We start from the raw sequence: 20,936 nt of genomic DNA, 5'->3' as shown, positions 1-20,936 counted from the left end.
TGACTCATTTAAACTAACATATTCATCCTGCTGTAACCAGGTTTCTGTAAGGCAGAATAAATCAATATGTTGATCAATTATTTTATCATTTACTAACAGGGACTTAGAAGAGAGAGACCTAATGTTTAATAGACCACATTTAACTGTTTTAGTCTGTAGTGCAGTTGAAGGTGCTATATTATTTTTTCTTTTTGAATTTTTATGCTTAAATAGATTTTTGCTGGTTATTGGTGGTGTGGGAGCAGACACCGTCTCTACGGGGATGGGGTAATGAGGGGATGGCAGGGGGAGAGAAGCTGCAGAGAGGTGTGTAAGACTACAACTCTGTTGTTCTATTTGGTAACAATGGAAGCTCTTAGTTACCATTCATAAACACATAGCTTGTGAATGCTGTGTATTACCACAGGTTTAGGAGATTTCATGTGAAAATTTTCTAGTTTCTATCTTTATTATTTTTCTAAAAGTTAAGTGAAAAAGGTACCTCACAGAATAACTCGTAGAAATCAATACATATATTACTTTGTCAATCTGTTTTCATAATATATTTCAGTCACCACCATTGGGTTCCTAATACCCATTAACATGGGTTTAGAGACCCAGATTATGTCCCTATGTGGCCTAGAAACAAAATCGGAAAGCAAAATTATATTTTGGCAGCCATTTTGAAAAATCCAAGATGGCTGACAATCAGAATATATTTTAATCATCACCATTGGATTCCTTATACTCATAAACATGGGTTTAGGCACCAAGATCATGTCTCTATGTGGCCTAGAAATGAAGTTAGAGGACTTTACAAGTATTCTGGCGGCCATTTTGGAAACCATCTTAAAAAAGCGGGTTCCGGGCATGGTTCAGCTGGGTACCTGATCCAAAATAAAAAATATACCCCCAAAGGGACTCCCATGCCAAATCTGGCACTTTTTCTAAAAAGTGCAAGATCGGACCCAAAATTGCCCATTAACATCTATACTACGTGGTGTGTCCATAAAGTAATGGTCCTTTTTATTTTTTTTTTTAAACTATATGGATTTCATTCATATGTTTTTACGTCAGACATGCTTGAACCCTCGTGCGCATGCGTGAGTTTTTCCACGCCTGTCGGTGACGTCATTCACCTGTGAGCACGCCTTGTGGAAGGAGTGGTCCCGCCCCCTCGTCTGGAAATGGCGGAATGAAAAGGACTTTTTTTCCATCAGAATTTTTTCAGAAGCTGTTAGACTGGCACCTGGAAACCATTAGAAAAAGTTATCTGGCTTTTGGTGAAAATTTTACGGGCTTCACAGAGAATAAGGACTTTAACTACAGCTTTAAGGACCCCTTTAAGGACGGTCGGTGCGCCGCGCTCCGAGCTGCGATGTCGCGGCACAAACCACTGGATAATTTCTAAGCTGATGTCTCTGTGGACACGAGACTGTCGTGTGCTCTTTCTCTGGTTATCACAAGAGCTGGACATCAGCCATTTTCCGGCAGATTTCACTTTTAACAAGAGATTTTGTCATGGAAAGCCACGCGGAGGCTTCGCGTGTCACGACCGATTCGCTGATGAAGCGAGACAAAGGAACACCTCCGTTTCGGAGTGTTAGAGGACAAGTTTGGACATGTCTAGCTCTCCACAAGTTCTCTTATACTCACTCGACTGGTAAGCACTGAAAGCCGAGATAGGCATGTCCAAACTTGTCCTCTAACACTCCGAAACGGAGGTGTTCCTTTGTCTCGCTTCATAGCCATTTTCATTTTAAAGTGCTTCCAGACGGCGTAGTTAACAGAACCAAAGCCACTAAAGTTCTTCTGCAGTGTAACCTGCACTGAGCGCTGGGGGAACAGTTCTCTGCAGCTGCTAAAGTTCTCCTGCAGGGTGACCTGCACTGAGCGCTGGGGAAAAAGTTCTCTGCAGCCGCTAAAGTTCTCCTACAGTGTGCCACACATCGCGCGCTGGGGGAAAGTTGTCCTACAGCCACTAAAGTTCTCCTGTAGTGTGCCTCGTACCAAGAACTGTGGTAAAAGTTCTCCTACAGCCGCTAAACTCCTCCTTGTAGCAAACCATGCACCAAGCGCTGCAGGATAGGGGAGAATGGGGCCAGCTTCCCCCGGATGATTTTTAAATTTATAACCCTCTGAAACACTTTTGTCTGTATTTTGAGCACCAAATTGTGTGAAGGAAAGCCATATTTTTTTTTAAATTAATCTTTGTTACAGCCTTACTTTAAAGCCAAAAGTAACAAGGCATCAGGCCAAAACCCAGAATAGTGTAGATGTGTGCCAGGAACGTCAGAACTGCTAATTTATACACAGAAGTTCATTCACGAAAATCCTTATGTTTTTTTTCTTACATTAAATAAATTGTAATTAAAATAGATTTAAAAAAAAAAATTCTTTAGAAATCTTTGATGTTTGTCTGTAAATTAAAACCATACCTCATCTGTTGCTGTTTCAGGTGAGATGATTTATTGACTAACATGATAATGACCCTTGGACATTTATTTATAGACAGAATAATATGAAAAGTAATGTGTACATTTTTAAGTGTGGTAGATTCATTAATTCATATCTGCTTTTCAACTAGGAAAAAATACACCTTAAATAAATATAAATATTTATTATCAACACAACAGGAGATGATGTAACAATGACTGCAGTGTTTTTGTTCATTAGGATTTCTCATGATTAAATTATTTTTTAATTGAGTCATTTCAACATTAAATCATGCCCTCATTTACTATGTGATTGCCTTTAATGTTGTAATCAGGACAGAGTAATTACTAAAATATGAATTTCACTATTCTAGTGGTTGTGAATGTTTTAAATTATGCACAATAGGCGGGGTTTCTTCTACCTGTGCAAATGTCTTTTTGACTGAACATTGACTTCATGGACATGTTTAATGATTCATTCATTTAATGTTAAAATAAGGAAAAGGTTTTTTTTCAAATATTAAAATAGTTACTGTTTAAAGAGCCTTTGTTTTATTTCTAAGCGTAGCAGCAGGTGTGAGTTTGCAGAGACGACAGGTGAGCTGGGCTCTCAGCACATTTAACCAGATGAAGGTCTCCTCTGCAGCTTCAACCTCAAATTGGTGGCATTTTTGGAGACACTTTCCTCACATTTTGAAATCCAGAGATGTTTTCTTCTTCCGTCTGTACTTCAAATTTTGCTATATTTATTTAGACTAACAAAGAAGGCCCTTTATAAGCCCAATGCAAAAGCCTTGGGGGGCTAAGCATCCCCAAACCCCCAGCTTTTTAAGGGGATTTTTCCATCCCATTACACTGAGAAAAAAAAATCCTACTGAGAACCCTGCAAATGCATTAACAAAATGCTGTTGTTAAGTGTTTCCAGAACAAACATTATGGCACTTTTGTTCATATGGCAGAACATTTAAAATAAACATATACACTACTTTTGAATTCATTTTTGGATTTTGTGTATAACAATGCGATTAATTGTGATTAATCATGGAAATTGTGATTACTTGCAATTAAAATTTTTAACCATTGCCCAGCTATATATATATATATATATAAAGATATTTTTCACATTTAATTGTCTCAAAGAGTCATACAGAATCTTTTTTCAAAGACATCCAGAACAAACAGGAAAGAGTTTTCAAATATTACTGCTTGCCAAAGAGAAGTGTTTTTTGGGTAGTGTCACCAAGGTGAAATTGCTTTTTAATCAACCAGCAGAAGGACGTTTGCCAAAAATAACTGCCAGATAGTGCAGCAGATAACAGAATATTTACAGAGGAATCCTTCAAATGGTGACACAAGCACCAAATTTGGCAAAAGTACACCTTAGATATTACTCTTTTGAAAAAAACCAATGGGCCACTTGAATTTTCAAACTCAAATTGACCTTTGTCACCATTCTTAAGGTTTTTACCCCATAACTCCTTAACATTCAGTCATAGATAGTCCAAACTATACCTTTTTGGAATCTTTATGATCAGACAAATATGTGGTATAGTTTTCAGTATGATTGGAGCATTTTTATATTTTCCCCCCTGTGTAATTCTTCAACTGACCCCTACATGGCCGCCTATTGAAAATTCAAGTGGCCCATCATTTTTTCAAAAGAGCAATGTCTAAGGAGAATTTGTGCTGGATTTGGAGCTTGTATTACTATGTGAAGTACTGTTTCAGTTATTTGCTGCACCAAGAAAAACAAATGGTTCTTAAAGGTGTTGTGACACTATGACAGCTTGATGATTAGTAACATATAGAAATAATAAATAAATATTGCTTAACCCGTAGGTCTTTGGTGGACTTGGGAATCTGATGAACAGATGATGTCACATTTCCACTGGCACAAATTCTACACTGGATGCCTTTCCTGACGCACCTCCACATTACATGGAGAAATGTGGCAGGGGTGGGGTTTGAACCGGGAACCATCTGCACTGAAACCAAGTGCACTATGCATCCAATGTGCAATCAAAGAGGGTATGCCAGCTTTGGTATACAACTCACAATGGTGTGTGAGGTGGCAACAACCTGTGATGAATCTCAAGGCACAGTGATACACTGGGGTCAGGGGCTGTAGACAGCTGGTTGAAGTGCACCTGTATACGACATTACTGTAGTCCAGTAAGGGCAGGAAGGCAGCAGTTATCAGGAGCTTCCAGGCACTTAATTCCTAACACTGTGGCTGCAGTGGTGAGGACAGCACACAGCCTTCTTTCTGTGCAGCAGCTTCTCACCAAGAAACTCTGCAGAGTGCACTCTGACATCAAGATAAAAAACACACACAGCCGCACTGTCTTTTTCTTCTGTATGACCTAGGCTAAAACAACAGCCACACTGGAGATCGGGAACTGTCCTCTCTCCTCTCATGCTGAATTCAGACACTGCACTGAAGCTTTGGAGAATGAGAAGTCCAATCTGAAACATCGGACAACCACAGAACATAAGTGCATGAGTATCATAGAAGTATTGTATAAGGGACAGCTTTGAGCCCGATGTCCACTCAAAGTTTTGAGCGTGCGCACAGCAGATTGTGCAGAGTAAAATTCACTCAACAGGGACTACATTTGGTCCCACTCCAAACAGTGTTAAATAAACTCTATTATAGTGTGAAATCAGCTCTATCATCTTGATAAATCAAGTTTTTCAACTGCAATAAGAGTCATTCACAGTATGATAGAGTTGATTTAACACTATGATACAGTTGATATAACGCTATTTGAAGTGGGACCAGATGTAGCACCGGCAGAGTTTATTTTGCTCTGCAAAATTTACTGTGCACAAAACATTCCATTCCAGACTCAGTGGACATAGACAAAGTGTCAGGCTGGGCAGCTGCTTGGCACCTGTGGTGGCTGGACCCGCAATGCAGACTCCCAGACTAGGTTTAGGTGTAAAAGAAGTCAACTTTATTCCAGGCTCTAATTCTGTATACATGTAATCAGGCAGTGGAGCAGAGGTACAATGTGGGTTAGGCAGAGATGTAGTCATGGACGGGCAGGGGTCGGAGGCATGAACAAACACAGAGTTCAAGTATGAGGCAAGCGGCATGGTCGAGGTGAGCAGAGCAATAATCAGTACACAGCTAGACAAAAACAGGACTGAGATCAAGAGGCTGGAATGTGTGCAAGAAGCGATGACAAACTGGCAGCGAGCTGTGAGACTGTGAGGGTTTAAATAAGGAGCAAACAAATCAGGGTGATGTGAAGCAGGTGTTAATTTTGTGCATGTGAGGAACAATCTAAAAAGGGGTGTGGCTAGTGGGCAAAAAGTATACATGGGCAAGATAGTGGAGAATGGAGTGCACAAAGTGGAGTGATGTCATATACCAAGATGCAAGAACAGGTACCAAGAGTCTGAATGAATGGAAACAGTAAACAGACTGAATCAGAGTGAGGGACAAAGACATAATGGCAGGTGCAGGGCATGGAGTGAACATAATAAGCTCAGCATGAGGAATAACGGGGAACAATGAACACAGTTAAAACAGAAATAATACAACTATAAACAGGAACTAAAATCATACATGAGCATGAGAACAAGAAGAAACTACATGAGAACTGATCAGGGAATAATAAGAACGTAAACACTAAGACAAAACTAAACTCAAACTGAGAAATGACTGAAGAATATAATAAAGATAACTAGATGACAAAATCAACGAGCAAAGACTAAATAATAAACCAAAAGCAAAATCCGATATTAAAGTACAACAGAAAACAACAGAAATGAGAACAGCAAAAATAAACAGATGACAACTAAATGATAAACAATGAAAACACAACCTGGCAGAAGTAGAATGGAACTGGACTATGGCAGAAGTATTAAAGAAACAAAGTAAAAATGAAAAACAGAACAGAATAAACAGATGATGAAAATAAACAACTAATACGAGTGAAGGGATGCGAAGCTCACTCATGGTACACTGTGGCCCAAACAGGAAGTGCCAAATTCTTAATCCACAGTGAAACAGGAAATGTCAAATGTCAAACATTTCCTGGATCGACACATCCTGGATTGACAGACGAGATCCCATGGAATCTCGCGGGAATTCATTGGCAAGCTCACACTCAAACAGGAAGTGCCAAATTTTCAGTCACAGTGAAACAGGAAATGTCAAATGTTGAACACTTCCTGGCATGACACAAGGAACACATTTAACAGATGAGAAAAGGACTTGTACCGAACAATAACAGAAACAAACAGATATCAAAAATTTGTATATGTTAGTCATATGTTTCCTCAATCTGTTATAGTGTAACAGACATGTTATAACTTGACATCAACTGAAACATCCCTGCAAGGGACTTTTGATCCACAAGTCTAACCAAATTTGTGGTAACTCAGCCACATTGGCAGACTTTTGAGCCTGACGTGTTTATTTGTGGCCTTTCCACATCAGATTGTGAGTATGCCAAAGGAATACATTCAGACTTGGATTGTACTTGGGCTTTCATTGTGTGATTGAATGACTCAAGCCCAGTTGAGCTTCACTTCAAGGATGTAAACCTTTCTATTTTCCCTCAGAATTTTCTGGAGGGATTGAGTTATTAAAGCTTTGTTATTTTCCATTCTCTTTTATTCATTCATTCATTTTCGATACTCACTTACTCCAATCACAGTTTACAGTTCTGTTTCATGGTCTTATCATTCGAGATTCCACATCCCTGTACACAGTAAAATCACCAGTGTTAAATTAGCATTGACAGTGAACATATGGTCCCACTCTGGCCAGAGTAGGACCATAAGAACACTGGCAGTGTTAATTTAACACTGTCAATGTTAATTTTACACTGGTGATTTTACTGGGTATGCAGAGTGTATGTGTGTTGTGAACCCATCATGTCAGGCTTTCTTACCATTCATTTTTTATTTTTCATTTTCTATACCCACTCATCACACTCACTCATCTTCAACCGCTTCACTGGGTTCAGGTCATGGGGCCAACAGCTGCAGCACGGGACTTCCCCAGACTTCCCTTTCCCGTGCCACATTGACCACCTCTGACTGTGGGATCTCGAGGCGTTCCCAAGCCAGTGTGGAGATATAATCTCTCTACCTAGTCCTGGGTCTTCCCCAGGGTCTCCTCCCAGATGGTTGTGCCTGGAACACCTCCCTAGGTAGGCGCTCAGGAGGCATCCTTACCAGATGCCCGAACCCCATCAGCTGGCTCCTTTCAACTTGAAGGAGCAGTGACTCTACTCCAAGCTCCCCACGGATGACCGAACTTCTCACCCTATCTCTAAGGGAGACTCCAGCCACCCTCCTGAGGAAGCCCATTTTGGCCGCTTGTACCCGCGATCTAGTTCTTTTGGTTATGACCCAACCCTCATGACCATTATTGCAATTAACCCTCTGAGGTTGATGGATGTGCAGATGCATCCAACTCTGTTTTTATCATGTTTATTTTAATCGATCAGTTTCAGGCCATCAAAGAGACTTCAATCGTCCTGAAACTATAGAGTGTCAACTCCAGTTTCAGTCCCTTGCCTCATAGTCAACCCTAGAATTCAGAAAAATGTCACATGGGTCTGTATTTCCCTCTCTTCCACACCTTCATCATTCAGAGTTCTCTTCAGGAATCAGACACATTCATACTACCACTAAACCCTCATAAATCCCACAAAAATGGTCCTGTCAGCCTGAAAGCACTTTTTAATTTTTATTTAATGACAAGCACATCAGAGATTTCTGATTTTGATCTGGATCCGGATCACCACCAAAAATCAGTGGGCTCTTCCACGGCCAAATATCTATCTGTGGTGCAAATTCGGTGAGAATCTGTGAAGTAGTTTTGAAGACCTCCTTCAAAGTGTATAAAAACTGAAATCTTGATCCAAAATCCAGATCCGGATCACCTCCAAAATTTAGTGGAGTCTTCCATGGCCTAATATCTATCTGTGGTGCACATTTGGTGAAAATCTGTGAAGTAGTTTTGACGTAATCCTTCAAAGCATATATATAAAGGGTAATCTTGGTCCAGAATCCGGATTCGGATCAAGATCACCTCCAAAATTTAATGGAGTCTTCCATGGCCTAATATCTATCTGTGGTGCTAATTTGGTGAGAATCCATGAAATAGTTTTGCAAGAAATCCTTCAAAGCCTGTATAAAAGGAAATCTTGAGCCAGAATCTGGATCTGGATCAGGATCACCTCCAAAATTCAGTGGAGACTTGCATGCCCTATTATCTATCTGTGGTGGAAATTTGGTGAGAATCCATGAAGAAGTTTTAACGTAATGCTTCAATGCCTGTATAAAGTGGATCTTGAGCCAGAATCCAGATCCAAATACGAATCACCTGCAAAATTCAGAATAGTCTTCCATGGCCTAATATCTCTCTGTGGTGCAAACTTGGTGAGAACCTTTGAAGTAGTTTTGACGTAATCCTTCAAATCCTGTATACAGTGAATCTTGACCCAGAATCCAGATTCAGATCCAGATCACCTCCAAAATTTAATGGATTCTTCCATGGCCTAATATGTACCTGTTTTGGAAATTTCATCAAAATTTGTGCAGTAGTTTTGACGTAATCCTTCAAAGCCTATATAAAGTGAAACTTGGTCCAGAATCCGGTGTTGCCAAACAAACGGTCATCCTAAAAATCTTCCCCCCCGATGACGCAGTTCATGGATTAACACCTCGTTTCTGCACAACAGTCATAATCTATCTCAGCGACAGATATCTGGAGCTTTTGTCCAACAATTATTTCCACATAAATTCATCATTATTTCATCATAAAAGGCGGCGGAAGCGATCAGAGTGCCACGGCTAAATGTGCAGCTAGCTGATGTGGTCACTGCGCATCGGATATTTCAATGTGTCACGGAATTTCACTTTGTTTGTGCTTAAAACAGCCTTGTTCCTGCTTAAAACTGAGTTTAGAATGATTTAAGAGGTTTTACCTTTATCATCTGCTGGTTAATAATCCCATTAATCCATTTGATTGCTTTGGGTGAAAAGACTCCATCTCAGATTTGCTGCTGTGGCCTGAAATGACGCATGCACTGATGCAAAAGGCGGACCGATTTTTAGGGGCGGACTGTTCGGTCTGCTACACCAGATCCAGACCACCTCCAAAATTTAATGGGTTTTTCTATGGCCTAGTATCTGTGGTGAAAATTTGGTTAGAATCCATGAAGCAGTTTTGACGTAATCCTGCTAAGAGACAGACAGACAGACAAACAGACAGACACAAATAAATAAACGCCGATGATTTTATTACAGTAGTGTTCAGAATAATAGTAGTGCTATGTGACTAAAAAGATTAATCCAGGTTTTGAGTATATTTCTTATTGTTACATGGGAAACAAGGTACCAGTAGATTCAGTAGAATCTCACAAATCCAACAAGACCAAGCATTCATGACATACACACTCTTAAGGCTATGAAATTGGGCTATTAGTAAAAAAAGTAGAAAAGGAGGTGTTCACAATAATAGTAGTGTGGCATACAGTCAGTGAGTTCATCAATTTTGTGGAACAAACAGGTGTGAATCAGGTGTCCCCTATTTAAGGATGAAGCCAGTACCTGTTGAACATGCTTTTCTCTTTGAAAACCTGAGGAAAATGTGACGTTCAAGACATTGTTCAGAAGAACAGTGTAGTTTGATTAAAAAGTTGATTGGAGAGGGGAAAACCTATACGCAGGTGCAAAAAATTATAGGCTGTTCATCAGCTATGATCTCCAATGCTTTAAAATGGACAAAAAACCAGAGACGCGTGGAAGAAAACAGAAAACAACCATCAAAATGGATAGAAGAATAACCAGAATGGCAAAGGCTCACCCATTGATCAGCTCCAGGATGATCAGATAGAAGAATAACCAGAATGGCAAAGGCTCACCCAATGATCAGCTCCAGGATGATCAAAGACAGTCTGGAGTTACCTGTAAGTGCTGTGACAGTTAGAAGATGCCTGTGTGAAGGTAATTTATTTGCAAGAATCCCCCACAAAGTCCCTCTGTTAAATAAAAGACGTGCAGAAGAGGTTACAATTTGCCAAAGAACACATCAACTGGCCTAAAGAGAAATGGAGGAATATTTTGTGGACTGATGAGAGTAAAATTGTTCTTTTTGGATCCAATGGCTGCAGACAGTTTGTGAGACGACCACCAAACTCTGAATTCAAGCCACAGTTCACAGTGAAGACAGTGAAGCATGGTGGTGCAAGCATCATGATATGGGCATGTTTCTCCTACTACGGTGTTGGGCCTATATATCGCATACCAGGTATCATGGATCAGTTTGGATATGTCAAAATATTTGAAGAGGTTATGTTGCCTTATGCTGAAAAGGTCTTGCCCTTGAAATGGGAGTTTCAACAAGACAATGACCCCAAGCACACTAGTAAACAAGCAAAATCTTGGTTCCAAACCAACAAAATTAATGACTCGCAGATGTGAAGAAATCATGAAAAACTGGTTATACAACTAAATACTAGTTTAGTGATTCACAGGATTGCTAAAAAAAAGCAGTTTGAACATAATAGTTTTGAGTTTGTAGCGTCAATGGCAAATGTCTCCTCCTCCTTTCTGTGTCACTCCATGGCACAGAGCCCAACTAAGCATGCAGTCACAAAGTTCTTCTGCAGTGGCTTTTGAGGAGCAAACTGGAGTGATCTGAATTGTTCAGCAACTGACAGTTGAATGAATATGGGGTTGTGTATGGAGACAATTCGCCTCATTCACAACATGACAGAACTTAGCGATGCGCTGTTCCGTGCATTAGTGTGCAACAGCGCAGAACATTATTCTTGACCGTGCGTAATGGTTCCTGATAATTCTCCAGAAACACGTGCCATTAATCGTAACACGTGGTAACAGGTTGCAGCAGTTCCTGAGGACACCTGACAACTCTGCCTCAAATCACATTCGTGATCAGCGGCCAAGAATGTATAGTTCATGGCATTCGCGACGTGCCGTCATTATGTGTAAATCCAGCATAAGTGAGATAAGACCGTAGCCAGGTAAGAGCAGTGTGGGTGATGTTGAGGGAGATTCAAGGTAGGAGAAAAGAATGGTGTGATTAATAGTGTCAAAAGCTGCAGTGAGGTCGAGGAGGACAAGAATGCTGAGGTTACCACAGTCTGAGAAAAGGAGGAGGTCATTGGATACTTTGAGAAGAGCTGTTTCATGACTGTTTTGGGAGCGCAAGTTAGATTAAAAAGGTTCAAACAGATCATTGGAAATGAGGTGGGCTTTGAGTGGGAGGCAAAACACATTCAGGAATTTTTGTTAACAAGTGGAGATTGGAAATGGGCCTGGAGCCTGTCATGATGTCAGGGTTGAGTCCAGGTTTTTTGAGAATGGGGGTGACAGCAGCCAGTTTGAACATTTGAAGGACTAGACCAGAGCTGAGGGAAGAGTTGATGATATCTGTGATGAGTGTGGAAATAGCTGGAAAACATTCCTTAACAAGAGTGGATGGGATGGGGTCCAGAGCACAGGTGGAGCTTCTCATACCTGCCATGAGGATGTGGAGCTCAGTGGGAGACACACGGAGAACTGAGACAGGGGCTGAGTGGTAAAGGGGGGAGAGAGGTGAGAGGGTGAAGAAGGCAGGGAAGGTGACTGAGATTACCGTATACGGTGTCATTTTTTTGTTTGGAAAAAGGAAAGTGTTACATTTGTCAACTGTGAAGGAAGCAGAGGTGTTGTCACTGGATTTGAAGAAGTTTGTTAATGGTGGAGAAAAGAGCCTTGTGGTTGTTGGAACCAGAGAGTATGATGTGTGAGTAGGTGGTGGAGAGGGCAGTGGAAAGAGTGTCTTTGTAGTGTTGTAGATAATCAGTGTAGGCTTGGAGATGTACTGTAAGGCCAGTTTTCTTATGAAGTCTTATGAAGTCTTATTTCTTATGGAGAAGGACAGAGAGATTTTATGTTCCTGAAGTATATTTTGCGTTTGTCCTACAGACAAAACATACTGTCGTAAAAACATGTGAATGGGCTATTTTCTTTTTCCAGGATCAACAAGTCCCCCCCCTCCCCCCGAAGAGCAAATGGAATTAGATTTTTATTTTATTTTTTTATTTTTTGTTGTGAGGGGCTTTCCACTTTTCATCCAATGACGGATATTTCTGGACATTTTTGTACTGAGGAAAGACAGCAAACATCTTGCTGGGAATGAGTGAGGGAATGAGTGAGTTTATTTTTAATTTGTTTACACTGATACACAATTTCTTTCATATATTTCACTACTTTTGTGAGCCAAAGAACCCATTTCTAGCACCAAAACAGTTAATTCACATGAATAACGCTGTATTTTCACCTGTTTGTGCACCATATTCTTATTTTTAAAGTCATTAATGATGCATGTTGTTCAATCATTCCACCCTGGCAAAAGTTCAAGGGCATGATTAAAAGCCCAAAATTACAGTGACATTCATGCCCCCGATGAGTGCACTGACCACTACTGTACAGGCAGTCAAACACATTCACATTTTTACTTACAACTGTGGCCAATTTTAGCATGACCAATTCACCTAACCTGCATGTCTTCGAAAGTGGGAGTAGGAGGATGCCAGAGCATCCGGATTGAATCCACACAAACATGGGGAGAACATACAAACTCCACACGGAAAGGACCAGGTTGAAATCGAACCACAGACCTTCTTGACATGAGGCAGCACTGCTAACCACTAAGGCACCATGCTGTATAAATATCAGAGATACACTACACTGGAATTTGGGCCAGGTTTTTCTAGTTTATGGTGCAAATGCTTTCTGGTTCTAGACAATATGAACATTCCAGTTTGGCATTTTAGATAAACACATCCATGGGTGCAAAAATGAGTATTTTGTTTGGTATTTAAGGAACATGCACTACATAAGTGAAAACCACATCTATGTCATAATGCCAGTTAGAGTGATCTCCTTTTTAGCTTTTATCATTTTCTAGAATTTGCCTCGAATGTCTCTAATGTCATCATAGCAACAGTGTTGTAGGGTTTGTGTATGTCCATAGAGATTGAGATTGTAACCGTCATAGTTTACTAATTTATTAGCGCACAGTTTCTCATTACTTGCCAAATCTCCTGCTTGGCTTGTTGCTTGGAGCTGCCTGCTGATTGGAAGCACTGATGAGGTGGACAAAATGCAGGTTTGCAGTGTAGGATGTGGTGTAATGTGTCTCAGAGACGTGCAGCGTACTTGCCGTGCAATAAATTTCACATCTGAGGTTTCAGGAGTGTTTTTACTGAGGTTTGTTCACAACAAATAGAAAATGTATTTGGTCTGGAAGTGCTTTCCTGTGTGTGTCACCACATGTTGAACTCTGCACGTGTGTGTATGGGAGAGAGATAAAATTAGATGCATGTTTACGGGGCTGCAGAGTTGAGTGGGGTGGCGGCCTGCAGAGACGATGGGATTGGAAAACGGAGTCTGTCTCTCTATCCCACTGCTAAGCCAGCAGGAGACATGGCATCTATCTTCTATCTCACTCACTCGATAGCTCATTTTTGCTTTCTGTCTGATTGTACAGTACATTCTTTCTTTTGGTGGATTCATCTTTTTCCGCTTCTCTTCCAATCTTTTCCCTGCTTTCACACTGCTCGTAACTTTACTCCTTTTGTTTTCATGACAAATTTTCTGTTTGTCTTTTTTCCTAATATTCATGCAGTATTCCTTTGTATTACTTTTCTCTTACATGGCTTGCTTCACAGCTCCCATTCTATCTTAAAGTGTGCATCAAAGAAAAGCAAAAATTGTGTTTAAAATGATTTGCAGGACTTTAAATACAGTTGTTGTAGTTCTTTGGAATTTAGTTTACAAAGACATTGCGTATTGTGTACAAACTTATATTCCTGTTGGGTGACCCCTTTGGACTCCAGAAATCTCAGGCATCTCCATCCCTCATTGTTTTTTTTCCTTCTGACAAACCATTATATGAATAAATGGATGAACAAATGAATGAACAATATAATGAACAGAGCAAAGGAAAACCTCAAGTTAAATTTTATTGTCTGACATTTTGATATACAACTCCAGGGGCCTGTACTACGAAGCGGGGTTACTGGCTTATCAGGGTAACTTCGGGAGTAAGTTGATGACGTGTGGAGTAACTTCCCGGTTTAGCCGTACTACGAAAGGTGGATAGGTTTTGATCAAGGCATGCTGCCATGGCAATTTATGCTGTGTGCCAAACCTGCTCCGAGCAGGTTATGTTCTCGGTTAGCTTGAGGTTTTCGCTTAACCACTCCCTTTATAAGTACTGTCCATCCACCTTCAATCACTCCGAAGACAATGCCGGCCTACCTGGATGATAAATTCTCAGCCGAGGGAATTCGTTATCTTTGTCAGCTGATCGGGCCAGAAGTCTGTAACATCACCCATCGTACACTGTAAAAAAAGACTGTTGTTTTTACAGGAAAACACTGGCAGCTGTGGTTACCAGGGAATTCCTGTAAAAAATACAGCAGTTAAATGTACAAAAAAGAGAGCTCTTGTTTGTAGATTTAACAGTTCTTTTAATGTGAGTCAGCCATGGTTCGTTCACTGTAAATCCATATACATATTATGTCTGTAATGTTATCTACTGTGCTGCTGTATGTTTTACAGGAATTCCCTGGTAACCACACTGTAAATCCATATACATATTATGTCTGTAATGTTATCTACTGTGCTGCTGTATGTTTTACAGGAATTCCCTGGTAACCACAGCTGCCAGCGTTTTCCTGTAAAAACAAGTCATTTTTTACAGTGTAGCAATGCCCCGACGATCGAGCAGATAATGTGCCTTGTGCCTATTTTGCCAGTGGACAATTTATGTATTCCATTGGTGATGCTGAACATCTGAGCAAGAATACTGTATGTCGTATGATTCGCAAGGTAGTACTTGCTCTGTCTAAACTGTTGGATGCATTTGTCGTTTTCCCTGGCCATTTATCCGCAATGCAAATCAAAGAAGGGTTTTATGCAATCGCGGGTAATTACTAATATCAAAATAGGTCTAATGCATGTCCATTAATTAGGCGAAGTGGGGCTTATCAAGCTATGAATATGAACCTACCGTTCTGAAGGATGTTTTTATATTTCATCTTCACCTGCTGCCAGGTGCGTTTGGCACTGCTGTTGCATCTGAAATATTGACAGGATTAGGAATAGCAATCATACAGTCAAGGTAGCCTATTTAGGAAACATTAAATTAACATTTATTAGTAGGCCTATGCCCACTTCTGAATCGTGTTGCATCTAGGCGTAATTAATGAAAGAAGGTCATTTTTTTACATATATTAGACATTCCACAGGTTAATCATCTGTAACAGATTTGGGGAACAATTGAATTGTACGTACGCATTTACCCGATCAGCAATACGTTGCCAACAAGCCTGTCTTGCTTTATTGGCAGACGATGTGTTCGATTTCCCCCTTAACATTAATTTAAATTCCTCATAGCTCCACATAATAATCGTGCATTCTTCTTCGGTAAAGTAAGGTGACCGCGCCATCATTGAAAAATGGTGACGTGCGCTGCAACCTGCCCCTTTTATGTGAACGCGCACAAACTCCAATTAGGTTAACACAGGTTCAACAAATCAACATCTTATTCAGCGTCGTAGTACCGATTAACACCACTTGAGAAAACCAGGTTTTGTCAACCCCGGTTTAAGAGGTTGACCCTGGGTTACATCTGAGTAAGTTAACCCCGCTTCGTAGTACAGGCCCCAGTTCCAGTGAAGTTAGGACATTGTGTAAAATGTAAATAAAAACAAAATACAATGATTTGCAAATCCTCTTCAACCTATATTCAATTGGATACACCACAAAGACAAGATATTTAATGTTCAAACTGATAAACTTTATTGTTTCTGTGCAAATATTTGCTCATTTTGAAATGGATGCTGCAACACATTTCAAAAAAGCTGGGACAGGGGTGACAAAAGACTGGGAACACCTGTTTGGAACATTCCACAGGTGAAGAGGTTAATTGGAAACATGTGAGTGTCATGATTGGGTGTAAAAGAAGCATCCCCAAAAGGCTCAGCCATTCACAAGCAAATGTGGGGCGAGGACCACCACTTGGACTGTGGCACATCAGTGTCAGTCAGTGCCAGCCATGTTTTTTTTTTTCCTTTGACAATACACGAAACTCTGCAGTGTTATGACAGCGTGAGCAAAAGTGTATCTTTAATATTTACAGTTTACATTCAGTCCGGTTGTTTTTTGTTTTTTTTTTACATTATGGAAGATCCACATATGTCTCCATATTTTGAGAGATCTAGCTCCACTAAGATTATAGTAATTGTACACAAGTATATCATCATACGAAGCTGTATGTTGTTCAGATAATTTATTTATTTGTCTTATTTCAAGAAATTATTGCACCCTCTATTGAATGATACTTAAAAACATTTCTTATTGTCTGTGATTTTTCTGGATTTTACTGAACGACTTATGATAGTGTCTATTTCATTCTATAGCTAAATGCCATAGTATCACCTCTTACAAATGTCTATAAAAGCATTTTCTGTGAGTTCAAATTCTCCAGCAGTTGATTCCTTTCTCCTGATCTGTCTATGTTTAGGGTCGGTACTTGATCCCAGCGGCCCCAGGTAACAGCCGCCTGAACTACACGGTGCTGATTGGAGAAACTCCCTGTGTCCTCACCCTGTCTGAGAGCCAGCTGCTGTGTGAATGGCCCAACCTCACCGGACAGCACAAAGTCACGGTCAGATCACACCTCTATGTCCTCTTCATCTCTTTCATCATCACTAGAAAAAATGGCTGTGTTTCTCTGTGCCAGTTCTACTTTAGTTTGCATCAACTGGATCACTTGAAGGTGAACTGTTGTGATTGCGAACTTCATGATAGCTTTCTTTCTTTTTCTGATTATTTGTTACTTATTTTTGTCATTCTTTTGAATATGAAAATATTCCACTCTAACAGGATGGCTGTAAAGATGCTTAAGGTGCCTTGACGCTTGCACAAATTTGATCCACGCACTGGTATGCAATCTGCCGTGCAGGAAAGTAAACTCATTGTAAACTGTTGTAAACTGTGTGCGGTTCATACAAGTGCTCAAAGAAAATGTTTAAATGTTCAAAATCTCTGTCACACATTAATTATGTGGACTTCATGTGAACATTGCGCAAACATTTAAAAAACACTGTGTGAGTGCGAGTGATTTCATCAGTGCACAGCATCACAGCACAGCTCATCTGAGCGATTATGACGAGATGTTTAATCTATCATTTACATAATTTTAGATACTCAAGGAATGAACATGCAACTGTTTTACCAAGCTATTACAATATAATTACAAATAATTACGTTTTAGACTGTTCCAAATGCATTCTCCACATCATGAGGCACAGGAGAGAGAGAGAGAGAGAGAGAGAGAAAAGCTGCAACTTAAACAGTCCTTTGTGATTCCGGAAGTGATTAGAGGTATGCATCTTAGGTCTGGACTTGAAAGTCTCCACAGAATCTGACTGTGCTTCATTAGCTTCATTTTACTTTGATATTACATTTCACCGTGCAAATGATGGAATTGAATTAGAATGGGAATAATGCTGTTATGTCTGAAGATTTGCGGACGTTCATCAAATCATCAGACACAAGGGGGTTATTTCCATTCTAATTAAATTCCATTATTTGCACAGTTTATTTTTCTGTAGGTAATTCGGTCGACAAGGCTTATCGTCGAGCCAAAGCAGTGTTGCTCCAACAGCAGTCAGGGCATGGAGTAATCCATCAAATCTGAAATGGTAATTCTGTATCAGAATCCACATCAGTACTTTCGGATGGTAGCTTAAATTCACCCACTTCAGCGGCAGCGGCGGTACGCAACTTTCTCTCGCTCTCAGCTAACAGCGCTATCAGCTAGCAGTGCGCGCAGCTGGTGTTCTGTCAAATTGTGCGTCTCGTTGCATAAATCAACAGTTCCACATCCCGACAATATTGTGCATGCATGCACATGCACATTTGTGCAGAGGACAGAAATGACATTCGACAGGAATGACATCTCATCAGAACACTGGTCAGGGCACAGAGTACTACTTTCAAATGTGAAACAGTTGAATATTTGGTGACTGTTACTGTTATACGGCCTGACATCTCACACACTTAACCAATCAGATTTGTGGAAAAATGTCATTGGATTAGAATTAATATTACACTGATGATCATGCACCTAACTCTCAGTACATCCAGATTGCAATCGTCCACCCACATGCTTGTCTCTTACCAGCGATGCCTTCATCTCCTCTCGTGCATATTCATCTCTGCCTATATCCAGAGCAGTGTACACTTATCCCCATGTCCTGAATGATTTGCTGATTTAGAATTACTTTTCAAAAAATCTACCACAGTGTTAACTGGAGTTTTATTCAACTATTTATTCATTGCATTCGACAGAGTGAAGTCTGTCAAAACTCCTTAATTTGTTTTGTGTCATGACTTCTGGAAATGGTAAATCTGCAAGGTGCAGTAAAATCCAGTAAATGTGCTTACAAGTAAAGTCTTCTGGAAAACCATTCAGCTTTATCATTGTTGAGCTGTTAAGGGAAAGTCCTGAGTGAATATGACTAGAGCACCACGGTCACCGCAATCACCACACAAACTCCTGCAGCATTTTTGTTGAGGTCGGGCAAACCTTGTCTACAAACCCACCCAACCACCCCCCATCCCCCACCCCACCTACTGCCCCTTTTAAACATATCACCAGTGTCCTTTCACAGTCATTTCACTACATCTTTATGGGATTTACTCCCCACTAACTACAGCCAGTATACCTAGAAAGCCACTGACAGCACATGCATGTTAATCACTAAGATAGCTCTCAACCGAACCAGCCAGCTCAAAGGTGGAAGTCTCTTAGATTCCCCCCTTTTGTCTTTTTTTTTTTTTTTTGGAGCAAAATGTCAACTTGAATATTGGAGAGAAGCAATGTGTTGGCGGCGGTGGTAGAGTTCATCTTTCGTCTGACAATAGCCAAGAAAAAATAGAGATGTCTTTTGCTATCTCTTCGTGTGTGTGTGTGTGTGTGTGTGTGTGTGTGTGTGTGTGTGTGTGTGTGTGTGTTGTGTGCGTGCATGCACAAGTGTTAGCGGCTTGTTTGTTCTGCGTGTACATATACTTCTGTATCTGTCCCTTCGCATGTGTTGTAAGGAAGTACACAGGTGTTGCATAATAGTCTACATGTAGAATTACTTGTATACAGGGGAGCCTGATGGGTGTACAAACTGCTTGTATGTTTGTGTGCATGTGTGGGCACAGAATAAGTAGCGTGTGTCTTATTGTGTGTTTTTGTGTCCCTTCACATGCTCAGATCTATGTTGGCAGCTGTGTGCCTCCCTTGAGTTTTCAAAGAAACTTGCTTGTTGTTTTGGCCCTGAGCTTTCTAAGTACCGCCATTGCTCAGTAGCGTTAAAAATAGACAAATGTCTTTAAAACGTGTCATCGCCTTATCATTCACACTTATGCAGCATTATTGTTATCTGAAAGTGTTTCAGTGCATATCATATGAACGAGACCTCAAAGTTCAAACAGTAAATACACATATACTAGCAGTAAATATACTATACTAGAGCCACGGGTTCTACAACCCCAATTCCAGTGAAGTTGGGATGTTGTGTAAAATGTAAATAAAAACAGAATACAATGATTTTCAAATCCTCTTCAACCTATATTCAATTGAATACACCACAAAGACAAGGTATTTAATCTTCAGAAACTTTATTGGTTTTGTGCAAATATTTGCTTATTTCGAAATGGATGCCTGCAACACGTTTCAAAAAAGCTGGGACAGTGGTATGTTTACCACTGTCCCACTGTTTACCACTGTCCCACTGACATCAGATTTCTTTCTAACAACACTCAATAAGCGTTTGAGAACTGAGGACACTAATTGTTGAAGCTTTGTAGGTGGAATTCTTTCCCATTCTTGCTTGATGTACGACTTCAGCTGTTCAACAGTCCGGGGTATCCGTTGTTGTATTTTGCACTTCATAATGCGCCACACATTTTCAATGGGTGACAGGTCTGGACTGCAGGCAGGCTAGTCTAGTACCAGCACGCTTTTACTACGAAGCCACGCTGTTGTAACACATGCAGAATATGGCTTGGCATTGTCTTGCTGAAATAAGCAGGGACGTCCCTGAAAAAGACGTTGCTTGGATGGCAGCATGTGTTGCTCTAAAACCTGGATGTACCTTTCAGCATTGATGGTGTCATCACAGATGTGTAAGTTGCCCATGCCATGGGTACTAACACACCCCCATACCATCACAGATGCTGGCTTTTGAACTTTTGCCAAGGTCATGGGCATTCAATGTTGGTTTTCGGCCTTGCTGCTTATGTGTAGAAAGTTCTCCAGATTCTCTGAATCTTCTGATTATATTATGGACTGTAGATGATGGAATCCCTAAATTCCTTGCAATTGAACATTGAGAAAAATTGTTCTTAAACTGTTGGACTATTTTTTTTCATGCAGTTGTTCACAAAGTGGTGATCCTCGCCCCATCTTTGCTTGTGAAT

General features: G+C 40.4%; 1 protein-coding gene across 1 annotated transcript in view; it reads left to right on the top strand.

Moving 5' to 3' along the window:
• LOC117512209 (plexin-A1-like) overlaps nucleotides 1-20,936 on the top strand; it is a 1,069,160-nt gene that overhangs the window by 917,341 nt on the left and 130,883 nt on the right. Inside the window, 1 exon segment of the mRNA XM_034172199.1 lies at nucleotides 16,984-17,127. Within this exon segment, the coding sequence (XP_034028090.1) occupies nucleotides 16,984-17,127 (144 nt within the window).

This window comes from Thalassophryne amazonica, chromosome 6 (genome assembly GCF_902500255.1).
Source record: "Thalassophryne amazonica chromosome 6, fThaAma1.1, whole genome shotgun sequence".
NCBI lineage: Eukaryota > Metazoa > Chordata > Actinopteri > Batrachoidiformes > Batrachoididae > Thalassophryne > Thalassophryne amazonica.
The sequence above is the reverse complement of the archived record's forward strand: the minus strand, read 5'-3'. Positions and strand labels throughout refer to the sequence as shown.